We start from the raw sequence: 15680 nt of genomic DNA on the forward strand, positions 1-15680 counted from the left end.
GTGTCCATGTACATGCATAGGTATTTACAACGTATATTCAGTCTTGTATCATATATTCCATACAGATAATTGTATTCATTAGTCTCTAGTTCTCTACTTGTACTTTAATCAGCATCCTCAGATATTTACATGTTCATTCTACCTTTGAGGTGGAAACTGTGATCTTTACTACTACTTTGATACATTTGAATCAAAGAATGATTCAGTGATGAGGTGTATATAAAATAGACCTTCACAACACATCATCTTATCATTTGTTTCCCCAGAACATTGGGGTAAAGTTTCAGTGACTGTGTGCCAAATATAATCCCCTCAAAAAAACCTGCTGGATCTTCAGAAGTCATTCATCTTTTTTATGGTCACTTCAGTATGGATCATGCTGAAGTAAGAAAGAGGTCATAGGAGAATGTCAGTAATCGATTCCATGCAGCACTTGATGTATTATCAGCATTGCCAATCTAATGGAAATACTGGATGATGACAGTGAGCTTATAAATTCTTATTTACAGTTACATATAGAGTATAAGTGTATATATAATGCTAATATAATGGTAAAGCTTAATTCCTTCTGAATCTAAAACAGTATGACAAATTTTTCAATTCTTTGGCAGCAGGTGCTCCGTAAGTAAAGCAAATGCTCTAATAAGATGCTATACTGTTTCTTGTTCAGATCTTTCAAAATTAATTTTAACTATTTAAATTAAAATTCCTTAGCAAAGAATACTGTTAGCTGTTGCTCTTCTTCAAAGAGACTTGGTTTCATTTACATTTGCCATGACTACTGTGAAAATAAGGTGTGCTTAACTGCTATTATGTGTATGAAATACTGTATACAGAAATGTTACATACTACAAAGGTATTGTCTGTCAGCTATTTATGTCACTATTTACAAATAGGCAAATGAGAATCTTTACCAGATACTGTTTTTAAATGTGAATTTATTTTTTCAGTCCTAATCAAAATTATTGTTGCATATAATCTCATAAATTTAGGTGGAGTTGTAACAGGGATTGTCCAAGCAATTTTTAAATGAAAAATATTTTTTTCCTCCTCCTCCAGCACTCAGGCTCTGTGTGTACCCCTCTCCTCATACTCAGGCAGCCATCCGAGCACTGATCTTAGATCTACTTACTGGTACCCAAGGAGTAAATACTGTGAAGTATCCTCTGACAATGGAATTAGATGCATCATTCAACAGGTACAACAATTTAATCAATTTACATCACATTTTGTCACATTTTACTACTGAGACTTCTAGCTGTTCAGATTTCATATAATCATAAATGCTAAATTTTCATACTGCTGTAATAAATCTTTACTACTGCGGTTGTAACACATCAAATGATGCAGCTTTATCTGCACATCCAAACTGGTTTTTAGTAACCAATGGTCTGTGCAATCATTTATTGTTTTTGCTTAATCTAGATAGGCTACATGAACATAAAACACTCTAGGTCAGCTATTTAAATGTGTATTAAATCTACACAATGTGGAAATGCACAATCCTGTTAATTAAAGTATTTAAATAAGAGCAATTAAATCTGGTAGTAGGAAATGTCTTACAGTGTCTCACAGAGAATGTAATTGGAATGGAAAACAAATTACAGAATAACAGCATAAAAATCAGAAACAGAATGTATGGATTTAAGCCTGTCAGTAATATTTTGCATGCATATATCTAGCTTCATCACACCAGATTACAAAGATCCATTGTTAATAACAAGATTAAGAAAATAATAACTCACAGATAAATACATCCACACCTTGACTGAAATGCAAAGAAGCTCTTTAGGATATGATAACTCAAAATGCATTTCACTACAGAAAATGGTGATAAAACCAAGAAAATTGAAGCAGACGTTGGAGTAGAATACATTATACAGACTGAAAAGACCATTAGGGATTTTTCAGAAAGTAAAAATGAATCCTTTTTGTATCAGTAGTAGAGGGAAAATGTTTCTGACATTCCAGGAAAAACATTGGCAGAAACAGATAATATAGGTTATCATTGATTAATCAATATGTTCCTGTTTAAAAAATAAAAATGAGGAATTTAAAATGAGAATCTTTCATCCATATCTAAGCCTTACAATTACAGCTAGATGTAGAATTTGTCGATGAAAATGTTGTCTGAAAATATTGACAACAAATCCAGACGATGCTGTACTTGCATTGATGATCTTCTGATAGCTAGGATTACCTAATAAGAGTGGAAAAAAGGAAAAGCTAGCTTTATGCTATGCAGTTGATAATGATGAGCATCACTTTTCTGAATTCAGCTGCTGTCCTGTGTAACAAGTTAAAATTCATTTAGCAATAAATTGGATACCTTTTGAGAACTAACAGTCATAAAAGTTGAACTCTGTAAGTTCCAGGAATGCATGCTGGTGAGATAGATGATTCACATATTGACAGCTGCTGACTGGTAAGGAATTAAAAATATACTAAAATGAAATAAAAATAGGATTCTGTATGTAAACGAAAAATAGTGAGATCTGACTTATGTGATGGAAGTATGAATACCTGTGGGAAACTGGTAAATGAATGCTTTTATAAGGGAAACTGATTGCTAGAGTTAGTAATATGCAACAACTGCTGTGATTTCTCCAGGTACAGGAAATCTATTGAATTAATTGTCGGTGTTCAATGACTGACAAGATTTTTTTTTAATGGGCATACTGATGAAAGAACATTTTTATAGGCATGCTGAGCTGATCATTTGGACAAAATACATCTTGGCCTTCACAAAGGGAGTGCATTAGGGGTCAGGAAGTGACTCCTCATGGTGTTCCAGTGAACTGACGACTGAATAGTTTGTGAAACAGCAAGCATTTACCACTGTTGGAGGCAGTCTACTAGACAAGGTAATTAATCTAGTTACTTATTTTTACAGTATGCAATATGGCAAATTGCATATTCCTACGTCTTACCTTTTTGATTGGTTTTGAAGAATTCATCACTTGTGTACGTGTTGCTTTCTAAAGTTCTTTCTCCATTGCTAATCTGTGGAAAGCGTTTGTTAACATCCCTTTCCTCCCCATTTTTGAGTGTGCATGAGATGCAGTATGAGAAATGCTAATGAAAATCCTTTCACAGCATGCAACTGAAGGTCATGTGTAAGAGCCTGGTTCTTTCTCTTTTTCTCCTTATGAATGAAAATATTGTTCTAACGTAGCATACCAAAAATGAATTTCCAGATGAAAAGTGCACATTATTACTGCCAACCTTAGCAGAGGGAGATATCTAGCTACTCATATTCAACCTAATGAGAAACTCCTTTCAACACTATTAGAAACCCCAAGATTTTTATCTTTTTCCTAAGAAAGAGGAGATAATTATCCTTGGACGTTTTAACAGATTGCCAGTGTTTTAGGGTTTTTAAACTAGAACAAATGTGCATTCCTATTGCTTTATGAGATGTAATTCTTAATAAGATGTAACTCTTCTAGAAAACAAAAATACTGAATGATGTTTTATTTTCTTGGGGGGTGGAAGAGGTGTGTTTTTACTAACCAAGGTTTTGTAATCTGAATGCTCAATATGAGGGCTTACTAACCCATTTTTACCCAGTAACAGAGTGATTTGCATTGTCATTATATGCTTGCAATTAAACCAATGGCTAGAAACCAAGAAATAAATTGAGTGCCAACTGATGAAAAATAAGAAATAAACTTTCACTAGTATTTCCATTGATGCACGTATTCTAACAAGGAAGTTTAGGTTGGGCTCTTTGGAACTCTGGTCACAATACCTGGGTATTGAAAATAGCTTTTTTCTTAGTCCCCACAGAAAGCTGTAAGGTGATAAGAACTGATATTGGGAAAGGAATTTCCTTGCAGCTGCAGTGCAGATCTTGCACAGTATACTCAGACAATAATGAAAATAAACTATTTTGTGTGTTATCTTAGGTATTGTCACTGTCAGATTCATGGTACCAGACTTGATGGCCTGATCATCTCACAAAGTAACAAGCAATATATTCTTGTCACATACATCATCATTTCATCCTAATTTAATTGTCTTCCAAGTGAAAATTCTTCTAAAATATTTTCTATATTTTCATCTTTAATTGGCTTGTACGATGTTATTTGGTAACCAAGTATTGTTTATGTACATAGTTCTCTTGCTTCTTTTGGAATTAAAGATGCAACTTCTACTCATTTGATCAGGGCAGAGTTGGGGTTCTTTTGTTCTGTCAGTTTTTTTTTTTCTTCCTAACTGAGAAATTTGAAAAATAGATGTATGTTAAAGTTAAAAAACTTCATCCATCTATCTGAAAGCTGACAAAAGCAGAACCCAAGAAGTGATTGGCTCAGTAAAACAAAGGAAGAACCAAGATCAGAGCTCAGATCTCCTGAAATCCAGCCACTTCATATGGTAAGTGTTGGTTATCCGTTAAATTATAGAAAGCACAATGGGTCTGACCATTCTTCTGTATGTATGTTACGTACCTTGTTGGCAGCAGCTGTCTTTGACAATTTTTAGAGAAATCCTATCTGCACATCAGAAATTTTGGAATATTGGGTAGAACTAGAACAAGTAATTTATTTGTAAGTGAAGGTGGTGTTGAAAACTTAATATGCTAAAATATGCAAATATGGTATATATTTTCAAGGAAAAACGTGGTATGCATTAACTTCCTTTTAAATTAATTCAGCAAAAGTGTCTTTAGAGTTTAAATGCAGTCCTCAGGAGAGTAAATACTGCATAATACAATATACTGAAAAAGGCTTGAAATGCACCCGCTAAAAGCTCCTTTTACTGCTGTAGTCACACAAAAACTTCTAGCTGGCAAGTTCTGCACCTGATTTGCAATGACTAAAACTTGCTAATGGAAAATTACTCCAAACAGAAGACTAAACTTATGCAAGAAAACATTTGGGTTGCCATTAACTACATCAATAACTGCAAGCAAATTTAACACCATTATTCAAATGCAATACTATATAGTAATATTTGTATAGTTTTTTTTTTCTGTATTTGAACTATTTGCTTATACATTTTTGTATTTTAAGTTGAAGTCAAGTACTCAAAATAGAGAATTCTTTCAGATTTTTATGTTTCCAAATCCATTCTGCATAAATGGGACTAAAAGAGTTTGTAGGCTTATAACAAGACATAGTTCAAGCAGTCTAAGAAACAAATATTTTAATATACTTGTTTTTAAAAGGAAGTATTTAGTATGAAAATAATATTGGTTAAGTTGCACATGAATTTGAGCTAAAGCAAAAAGAACATAAAAACATTTAATACCACTTTCTCATGTCTAAACAGCGCAACAGTAGAGGTACCTTGTCCTTCAGCTGTAACACCTTGTACAGATGGTAACGCTCTCATGTTACCCAGTTTAAGTATTAAGTAAAGTATTACATGGAGGTGAGCTAGGGTAATATTTGAAGACAGACAAAGAGCAGCTAAGAGTAGAAAAAAAAGTGCAGTTGATGTACTGGTCCCATAAACTAACACAGCACTGGACATATGGAAGTGCTCTTCTGCGGCTGAGGTTTAAATTTGAGCACTTGAAAACAGTGGTTATTTAAAATCAGACAGCCTCAATAAAAATACAGGGTTTAACATAGTTTGTTGGCTCAATTGACTGAATAATTAGGTTCTGTTTTTCTTTGTTTCTCCTGCAGTATCAAAATCTATTTTTATTTTTTTTTAATAGGATCACAGTCACTTTTTGTTCTGATCTGCAGGGCAGATAGCACTGTGTAATTGTATAGCTCTATGGCAATACAACATGTCTTATACTGCAAATACAAACTGAGCATATTTGCGTCCTTTGGGGTTCAGAATAAATTCAAATTCTTGATAAATTAATGATGCTGTTTTTCTATCCCATGGCTCTCATAATGGAAAAAATGGAAGAAGTTCATAGGGATAATTGTTCCCTTAGACACAGATTCTACTGAAGTTAACTTGCTATACACAGATGTCCTTGGCTAATGTATGGATTGGGAGTGGACATTACAAAGAAACCGTCTGTTGTTTAATGGTGCTAACCCCTGGTTCTGCACTATGTGCACTCAGCAAGGGGCATATGAAAATGGTACAGAGAATCTCTACTGGGTTCCCAAGACTCCAGTTTAATCCTGCCACACCATCTGTATTCTGCATTCTGGGATATGACTGTGGGTAATGGTTCTAGCTAGCAATAGTATTGCACATCTTTAAATTTCGTGACATAAAGGGAAGTGAGAATAATTCAGAATGGCTACCTGGCAAAAGCCAAAAATCTGTGGGATTAACATAATGTAAACACGTTCAGTAATTTTCAGGTACATTCCTTCTTTATACAGCTACAGAGAGTATCTATTTAAGCTATATAATATCTATTATCTTTTTATTATCTATTTAAATATGATACAAATGACCATGCTTTATCTGTGGAATGTTATAACAATTGAGTAAATTCATTTGCTCCCTTCTGTCTCCAACTTACCTTCCAAAGCAATTCCTACTATGATATCTGGGAAATGACACATACAGTAACCACAGTTGTCAGCAACAAATTTCATTTACAGCTTCTCAAGACAGCATAAACTACTGCCCCTGAACACTTCCAAATGGGATGAATCCTCCATCACTGACTAGCATTACACTTCTCCATAACACAGAAAAGCAGTGTTAGCATCCCAGGCAGGTGCAACTCCTAGCCTAGTGGATACAGATACAAGACAGTGCTGAGCAAGTGCTGTGCACAGGTTCTCCCTCTGATGAGGTCTAAGGTGAGTGCTCTTCCATATAGATACATTCTCTGCTTACGTTTTTGTGGCAACCATACTGGAAGCTAAATTAAATTAACAGAGCCTGCTGTACTGAAAAAAAAAATCACTATGGAACAGCCTTAAAACAATTCACCTCTTAGGTTTTTACTTCTGCGTCATGTCCTTTCTCATAGTTGTGGTTTTTTTTGCAGAACCCTTACCTGATACGTATCTCACAACAGCAACTAGTAATGACAGCATAGCTAACCTGGTCAAAAGCGTAAGAAACAGTCATAACCCTATCCAACTAGATATGAACATGCAATTCATTAAGACACTACAAGATAAAGAGTAACTGTGGAAAAACTTATTCCTTGCGCCTTTGTTGTGCTGTCAGAGGGGCCCTAGTGTGCCATAAGCATACTTTCTAAATCGCCTACGTATAGAACTGCTGTCAGCCAGGTGATGTATGTAGAGATAAATTTCACTCAAAGGGCAGCAATTATGTCACAACTACCTTTCTATCAGCAGTAAACCTGAAAAATAAGACTGGAAACTAAGGATCTTCTTAAAAATGACTGACTGACTGCAGCATTTAAAATATACTCTCTTACCACACAAAACAAAGTTAAGAGTATCAGATAGGCACTTGAGAAGAGCATGGTTTTGGCCATATGCTGCATTGAAAGATGTCCCAAGGAGGTTAAAGTCCAGGGGCAGCAGTCTCCATCACCTACCTCTCAGAGCACCTTGTCTGTCACAAAACAGATTATGTTAAGACAATTAGTGCAGCAGCGCCAAGGGCAGCAGATTTACTGCATGTGTGAACAGCAACTGTCATAGGCAAGTGCTGCAGACATGATACTTCCCACAAACATTCGGTTACAGCGGGGAGCAGACTGCTGCTGCCAGCACACTGCATGTGCACCTGCACCTTGCCATAAAGATCTCACAGGCTACAAGCAGGATTAATTGTTTAGTGCCAGTATTATATCACATGAAGGCCTTCAAAGTATGTCTTACCCCAGAACAACTGCAGTAGCTATGGTAAGTAAATCTAAAAATTATCATGGGGAATAAGTTCTAAATTACAGGCACAGAGTGGCAACTGTTATTTTTTGCTTTCCTAATGGCTCTTGATGCCAGAGCAGGTTTCTTCATACCATGTATAAATTAATGTTTTAGTAGAATTCTCACCACTTTGCTACCATGTAATTCTTGTCCTTATCCCTTCTTCTTTGTGTCATTTCTTGTGATCACTTACCTTTTTGCTAAAATATCTAGTTTTGTTCTGATTAAAAGAAAAAGAGACATAGTGAACTAGGTGAATTGTCAAACACCTTTACAGCATTAATGCATTCCCAAAATAAGCATATCCCTAGGAGAGAAGACTTGACAGATAACCCCAACAACAAAATTCTTGAACATTATCCAGTTGATGGGAGTCTGTTCAGGGCTAATTTACATAATTTGACATAACTACAGTTATAAACGCTTCCAAAAAGCCTTGGAAGCAAAAATGTCACTGAAGCCTACATTTTATTGGGTCTCATTGCATTTGGCAGCTGTATAAAGCTGTGGAGCATGAAAATTTGCTCAGACGGATCCTGATTATACAAACATAGCACAAGCTTTGAATGCTCAATACAATTTTGTCCTGTACAGAAAAGCTACCACAAAGTGTCCCAAGGCCTCTATCTAGTCAACCCTCACAAAATGCAATGAAAACTTCTGAGGTACTGGTGGTGGTTCCCTCCCTGTTAACACCTGACAAACTGCCATTCTGTCCAAAGGATAGCATTTCCTGAAAGAATAGCATGGATTTCCTGAATATGTGACTTGAGCTTCCTACAACTAAAGGTAACTACATAACAGAAAACAAAAACAAAAAAACACTGAAGTAAATCATGTTATGTATATGTATGTATATATACATGGAGTTCTAGTCATACAAAGATGTAAATGAAGTTGGACAATAATTCTGTAATACATCTACAGACTCAAGGAGAATAGGTGAGGATGACACCAATTTTCTACTTTTGTCTTAAGGATTTTTATCATCTTTACATTCAAACAACGCAAGTGAGAAGGAAGAAAGCTATCTGAAAAATACACTTTCAAAAACCTGTGCAGTCTTCTGTCAGCTTTCTGAAGTCCACTGCCCCATTATAGATTATAGACTATCATGGTCCTTCAGAATACAGAGTATGTTTTGCAGAGAAATGAGAAAGTGTCTTCATTCAAATATTAAGATACAAGATACATGTTTGGAAAGCAGGGCAATTTTTTTTTTTAATTTTAATTTATTTTTTTTTAAATCAGGGAAATCTAGTTGAGTTGGTTTACCCTACTCTGGCTTGTACGTCTTGTCATTTTCCCATTTCCTTTTCCTTACCTATAGCGTCATTCTTAATAGAATATCTGTCTGACCTAGGAATCTACAGAAGTCAAAGCATCCTTGCAGTCAAAAGAATTTATAGCACCTATAAAGCTATAGCCATTTCATAGAATCATTAACGTTGGAAAAGCCCTTTAGGATCATCTGGTCCCACTATCAACATACTACCACTGCCACCCACTAAACCATGTCCCTATGCACCAGGTCCAAACTTACCTACATCTGAATACTTCACAAACTTCAAGACTACATAAGCATCAATCCTTACAGTCCTGCTAATTTTCAGTAGTCCTGCTGACTGCATAATATGGAAAAGAAATTCCAGAGCTTTCAAACATAATAAAAAAGACCTTTCTCAGATAGACAGCTTCCAGTTCATTCACAGAAACTCATGCCTTACCCACACACTAAATGAGAACATTTCAAACAGACTTCATTGGTTGATGTTGGAAAGCCCTGATTAGCTTTAGACTCTCATTAGTTTTTTTCTAGCTTACAGCATGCACAAGAGGCTGTGTACTGTGCTGTATGATGAGAAATAACGACATTTTGATTGCACTGGATATTAATAAAATCCTTTTTGAACATAAAACTTTTAATTATTTCATTTGTCTCTTAATTCATCATAAGGAAACAACTAATTAGCTTTCACTTCTCCTGGGCATTTTTTTTTTTAAATAGAAGACTTAAGCACAATCTATAGGGTTTAGTCTAGCAGCGCTGTACCTTCTGTGGGAGATTGTTTTCTGTCACTCTATTCCATATTAGAAATACAATCCTAAAGTAGTCAAATACCATTTCAGAAGTGTTTGTTGTTTTTTTTTTAATTACTTAAATTATTGCATTCTATTGCTGCAACCCCAAATGAGCTCTAAAGTAGTAAGTATGACAAAATGGCAGCAATTTCCTGGAGTAGAAATCATTAATTGTCACCAAAGGGTTGGGTTATCTACTGAAGGACTGGTTACTGCTATTCAGCAATAGGTGGACAGTAATAAAAAGTTACCAAAAGGCTATTTAAAGAAATACATTAATATATTAATTCTACATTTTAGAAATGATACAAAAAATCAGGTGCAGAGGTGGCACCTATTATGAAACAACCACACTGCATGACAAGATAATTGTTAAAATTTGATAGAAGACTTAAAACTCTGCCCTTAAAGAACTGAAAGTAAAAGCTGGAATGTCCTTCCCAATTAGGTAGTTGAAGTCTGCTGCTTTAGAGCTCCCATTTAAAGACAAAGATCTGGATTACAGTCAAGTATAAATACAAATTATGTTAATAGTATGCTTTACTGATCACTGTCTGAATGGTCTCTGCACTAAGGAAGAGGTTAAACTGCATTACCAATGTCTTAATATACCTTACTAACTAACCTTTGGCTGTTGAAGTCAAAGAAAAAAGCAAAAACAAAACAACTTACTAGTGGCCAGAAAATACAGTTGCAAACCCTTGGTGGATATTATAGAAGAAACTAAACACAGGGATAAAAATCCCCATAAGGCTGAGCCTCAGCTCATGGGCATATATACCACTAATGTAGGTTTTCAGTAAGAAAGGCTAGCTGCACTGTATTTCATGGAAATGGAGTACCCAACTAAGTGTACTTCATATACTCAAAACTGCAGAGGAGCAACTGGGACCATTCAAACTCACACAAGCTATTAAATCTTCCCCAGAAGCTAAATGAGGTACTTGTTTAGAATGCATTGTAATCTCATTTTATTTGTCCTAAGATATAGATGTGTCAGTACCTGATATGCTAAATATCTTAGTTTTTACCTTTGGAAAAACCTCAAAACCTCATCTTCTTTTGAAAGAAGAAATTTGACTATCTTCAGCTTCTAACCTCTGGAACCTGTTTTGTCTTCAGGATAACCTGTCTCCCTTTGTGGAAATGCTGGTATGTTTCTGACTCACCCTACCACATCCTCTTAGCTAGATTGAGTAGCATGCTCTCTGTAAGCATTATATCATGAAATGTGTTCTAGCCTCAGAATTTCTGTGGCTTTTTTGCAGTTCACCCTTGTATTTTTAAATCATTTATGAAGTGTGGACACCAAGACTGGATTCAATGTCTTATCAGCATTCTCATCGCTGTGAAATTACTTCTAAGTGTTTACTTGCACTTCTTATATCAGGCCAAAAAAAATGCAGTAACCTTTTTAAGTAAGGAATTGCAAAACTAGCTCATTATGAGGATGTTATCATCCATGAACCAATAACCACTTTTCTGAGCTGCTACTTACATGAAAAAAAAAGTTTCACTTTTCTTGTTCCTAAGTAGGTTAGTTTGCATTTGACTCTACTAAGGATCATTCTGTAACAGTAACTTTGTCTTAGCAGCCTGTTAGTAAATAGTAAATCATCTATTTTGAACTTGTAAGAATATAAGAATATAATAAAAGTTCTATAACCTTCTGAGATAGCTGACATTGGGATCAAATGTAAACATAGCTTACTGGAACTGTGCAAAAAAAAAAAAAAAAAAAAAAAGGATAAATCTGGTTCTGTCCTGTTATTAAACACTTACTCACACTTCAGATATAGAAACAGAGCTTTTTTTTGAACCTTCATTGAAATGAGTAAGACTTACCTGAGTAAACTGCCAGTAAAGCTTCATTCTCTTGGCTTTGGCATAATTGCATTCAATGAGCCTGGGCCTGCTGTTCACATCCACCAGGCATCTGTTGTCATCATCGTCAATAGTGGGACTCAGAACACCCACATGGAGCTGCTGATTGCTTGTGTAATAAACATTCTGCAACAGGAAGCACAAACAAGATTTGTGGCCTCTAGGCAGAAGCCCTTTATACCAAAAAGCAAATGGCAAATATAAATGTGCTGAATAGCAGTAGGCTGACCCCATGGTGGCTTTTAAATTATTTCTGTTTATGCAGGAAGTAACATAACATTTTAAAAGTTGGTCTAAATTAATTGTTACCTACAAGTTGATGTTTGCTGATTAACAGAAATCAGTCCCCTACTCAGTCTGGTTCAGTCTGAGCACCCTTCTGGGCAGAAGCAAAACAATGGCTCTGGTTGGAGGAACTCCCTTATTCTGTCTACTGGCAAAACTGTACAGAAATAAGAGTCAAATAGAATTATGCTTAACAGAGATAATTAGCAGGTTGTCACTCACCTTTAGAGAGCTCACCCTACCTGCTAACATCACTTTTTGGTGTGGAACAATTTAGAAAAAGAGATCTGAAATCTTGTATCCTTGCCTGCTATCGGGACTGGCCAATAACCAGTTCATAATCAGCATGTAAAACTAAGCTCCAGCTGAAGAAAACTGTGATGGCCAGTCCGTCTCTTTCAGGATGCTGCTTTGCTTATCCAATAATATGACTATTACTCTATTATTATGGATATTCTGTATATTATAGAATCTCATCCAATGATATCACATCTTATTTCAGAATTGAACTCATAATGTACAACCTGATGATTTCACTACAATGTTTTATTTAATAGCAGTCTTACTTTAAAAACACATACCCTATACGAGTGTTGCTTCAACTGCTAATGAACAGTGAGCTACTGGTTTGGTTTGCTCATGGCCAGACAACTTTTCTGAAAAACCTATGGACAGTCCCTGGCTCCTTTACCCAAGCCCCAGAAAAAGAGTCCCCGTGATAACATCTTATTGTTAACACTTGGTAAGTATGCACATGCAACAGTTTATTGATCATCTTTTAAAGTGACCTGCAGGCAAAATAATGTCTTACATGTTAAAACCAGGTTTACGTTTTATCATCTTCTACGTAACCCTATAAGAAGTTTGTACTTGTGATATTTAAATAAGTTACTGTAAAGAATGGATGACTACCCACAGCAGTAGTTTCTTCAAGAGGATGTTTTTAACAAGTATCAATAAATATGCTAGCTGTTCTGCAGTATACTTTAGCACATAATGGACAACTAGAAGCACTTTTGTTTAAAACACTTCAGAAGATAGAGGCAAAACACATTTTTCCAGCATATCTCCTCTACAGTATTGCAACATCACCATCAACTAACACAACACAGGATTGAAATTTTGCAGGAATTTAGGAAAGTAATTCTTGAACAATCACTCCAGTACTTTCTTGGAAGCCCAAATGACTGAATGTTGAATATGGACTAGTAAGGCATTAAGGTAGTTTTGAAATTTTGACTCAGACCTTGAATCTTTGTTTCTGCTAAAACAACAAATGCGTCAGTAGTCTTTATTCAAATGACTGGAAACTCAGTAGCCAAAAATGTACTTAGTTCTGCTGAAGTTAAGACACTGGCTAGCTGCTGATGTAGAGCATGCATACAAGTTCCTTTATACTTTCACTGAAGAAGAGACTCAGTCTCAGCAAAACACAGCCACACATTTTCACACCAGCAGCACACACACATTCCCTGAAGAGCTGCTGAATTTCCACAGAAAGAACCCTGTTTGGATACTGGTACCAAAGCGGATGATGTAAAAAAAAACAAAAAAAAACAAAACAAAACAACCTCCCTTTTTCTGTAAGAAAATGAGCCTCCTTACATTTCATTAGTCTGCTGTAGCCCACAGCACTTCACCATCTGTTTTTTTTTTTTCACTGCAATATTATTGATATACTGCTGTGTCTCCTGGGCAACGGGAAAGGAACACCTTTGTTCAGGAAGTCAGTTAGGTTGGAGAAAAGGCACTTGCCTCTTGAAAAGGTGAAATTGCAAGGATTCAATATTACAGTCAGAAACTCACAGGATTTGTGACTAGCAAAGTGTCAGTCAATGTACAGCTTGAGCCTTAGGCATGTCTGCAACTATAGTCTTGCCAGGTGCTTCTCAAGGGTGGATGAGCGCAGTTTGCATGCTGACAGGCTGGCTCTGGAGGCTGACACTTGCCACCTGTGTTCCCTGACCATTCTACAGGTCCAGCTGCATTCAGTGTCCCCGAGAAATTTCCTCTGGACACCAGGGGCAGGCAGCTAATCTGCTGCAAAGTAATGCAAAACAATTTGTTAAAAACAAAAATCTGGTGTTCCTAATCTAAAGGTCCACAGCAAGCAAGCTTGCAATACCTGCATCTGAAAAGCAATTGCCTTGCCTTCAAAGCTTGACATACATCTCTGCCACAAAGTTTCTGTTTTTTATGCTTTTAAAGAACAGCTTCATGACTGATCACATTCATAACTAATCTTCCCCTGGACAGTTAGAATTGGTGCACGTTTTTGTTTGTTTGTGTTTTTAAACTGTTTATAACTTTTTTTTTTTCCTGAGAAACTTTGCTTGCAGATTTCCTTGTGCCTTAAATGCTGCATCTTCCAATTAACAGAACAATTATTTCTTAACTAATTTTCTTGAATTTATTTTCCTAGAAGTGTTCTATTTAAGGTCACTACTTCATTTCCTGTTTCTATTACCTGCTAATCTCTCTAATTATTCACATTAAGATGAAATATAAAACAAACTGTGATTGTTATCTCATTAATAGTACTAGTAGAATGTTTCTCGAGATCTTTCTAAGATGAAAGAGTGAGGTTTAGTCGCAACATGCTTGTTATCTGTTCTAAACAGCTTTTTCTGTTAAAAAAAAAAAAAGAAAGAAAAAGGACAGCTATTTACTCTAAAAAGACAGCTGAAAGATTAAAACACAAATGAGTGGTAGTTAACAGCTGCATAGCCTAGGATTCTCAAGAAATCTTCATAATGACTGTGAAATATTAGAGAAAATTTGCTGTCCAAAATATTTTTCCCACTTCCATTTCAGGCAAACTGACTGCTCTACATTTTTTTTCTATTTACTATTCTAAGTCTCACTTTTTCTGAAAATAGAATTTTCTTGAATATCAGGAAAATTCATAGTACATTATTGTAATGAAAATAAAAGTTGCATACACAGCTATGACTCAGACCAACTCCAGAATAAAGGAGAAGCAACACCGCCCTTCAGTTACCACTGGACCAAGCCTAGCCTTGCTCATTTTTGGGGAATTCAAGGACTCCCTCCCTTTTGATGCAATCTCATGTAGCAAGTCAACATGGAAGGGGAAAAGGAGAGTTCACGCCTGGAGTCACAGCCTTCCCTAATTCTTAATTATTATGTTCGGAATAAAGGGTGCTTTTGCCTTTCTATTCCGCTTAATCACCTCCTAGACAAACTCTGCTTTCAGCTGTAATCTTGAAATTTCACTTGTATAGCCAGCCACCTAACTGCCAAAAAATTCACCCTCCGCTAAGTTACTGCTCACTGGGGAACACAAGTGCACATCCATGCTAGTGCCAGAAGCATAAAGTAGGCATAGCAAAAAGAGATCTGCATAAGAATGCTCAAAATCAGAAAAAAAAAAAATAGTTTGTGATTTACAAAAGTTATAGCTGAGATAATGCATACTGAATCTAGCACATGCATCTAGCAGATACATACGTCTTCCCTCGTGTTGGAGCTCATCTGGGTAGATTTGGCTACTTTTGTTTATACTGGGGGAACCATATGAAGCACACATCCCCAATTCATACTGTAGTTCCCTCATGAAGGCAGTGAGGCTCAGCTGAGCCAGACGGAGCAGGCTAAAAGCTTGGGACAGACCTCAATGGTACGGAT

The 15680-nt window shown here is 36.0% G+C and overlaps 1 protein-coding gene and 1 long non-coding RNA gene across 7 annotated transcripts in view; one reads left to right on the forward strand and one right to left on the reverse strand.

Moving 5' to 3' along the window:
- LOC119717212 (uncharacterized) overlaps window positions 1-4104 on the forward strand; it is a 52322-nt gene extending 48218 nt beyond the window's left edge. For all 4 annotated transcript variants that reach the window (XR_011809954.1, XR_011809956.1, XR_005266391.2 and 1 more), the window contains 2 exons: window positions 1060-1198; window positions 2702-4104. This is a non-coding gene — a long non-coding RNA (uncharacterized lncRNA). The remainder of the gene's footprint in view (window positions 1-1059; window positions 1199-2701) is intronic.
- The window catches only part of GALNT18 (polypeptide N-acetylgalactosaminyltransferase 18), a 242093-nt gene that overhangs the window by 6300 nt on the left and 220113 nt on the right, over window positions 1-15680 (reverse strand). For 2 of the 3 annotated variants that reach the window (XM_072039438.1, XM_005017713.6), the window contains one exon: window positions 11709-11873. In XM_072039438.1, the coding sequence (XP_071895539.1) occupies window positions 11709-11873 (165 nt within the window). Of the gene's footprint in view, window positions 1-921; window positions 2201-11708; window positions 11874-15680 lie in introns of those variants that run through there. The other variant, XM_021271059.4, reaches the window with a different exon arrangement.

This window comes from Anas platyrhynchos, chromosome 5, assembly GCF_047663525.1.
Source record: "Anas platyrhynchos isolate ZD024472 breed Pekin duck chromosome 5, IASCAAS_PekinDuck_T2T, whole genome shotgun sequence".
Taxonomy (NCBI): domain Eukaryota; kingdom Metazoa; phylum Chordata; class Aves; order Anseriformes; family Anatidae; genus Anas; species Anas platyrhynchos.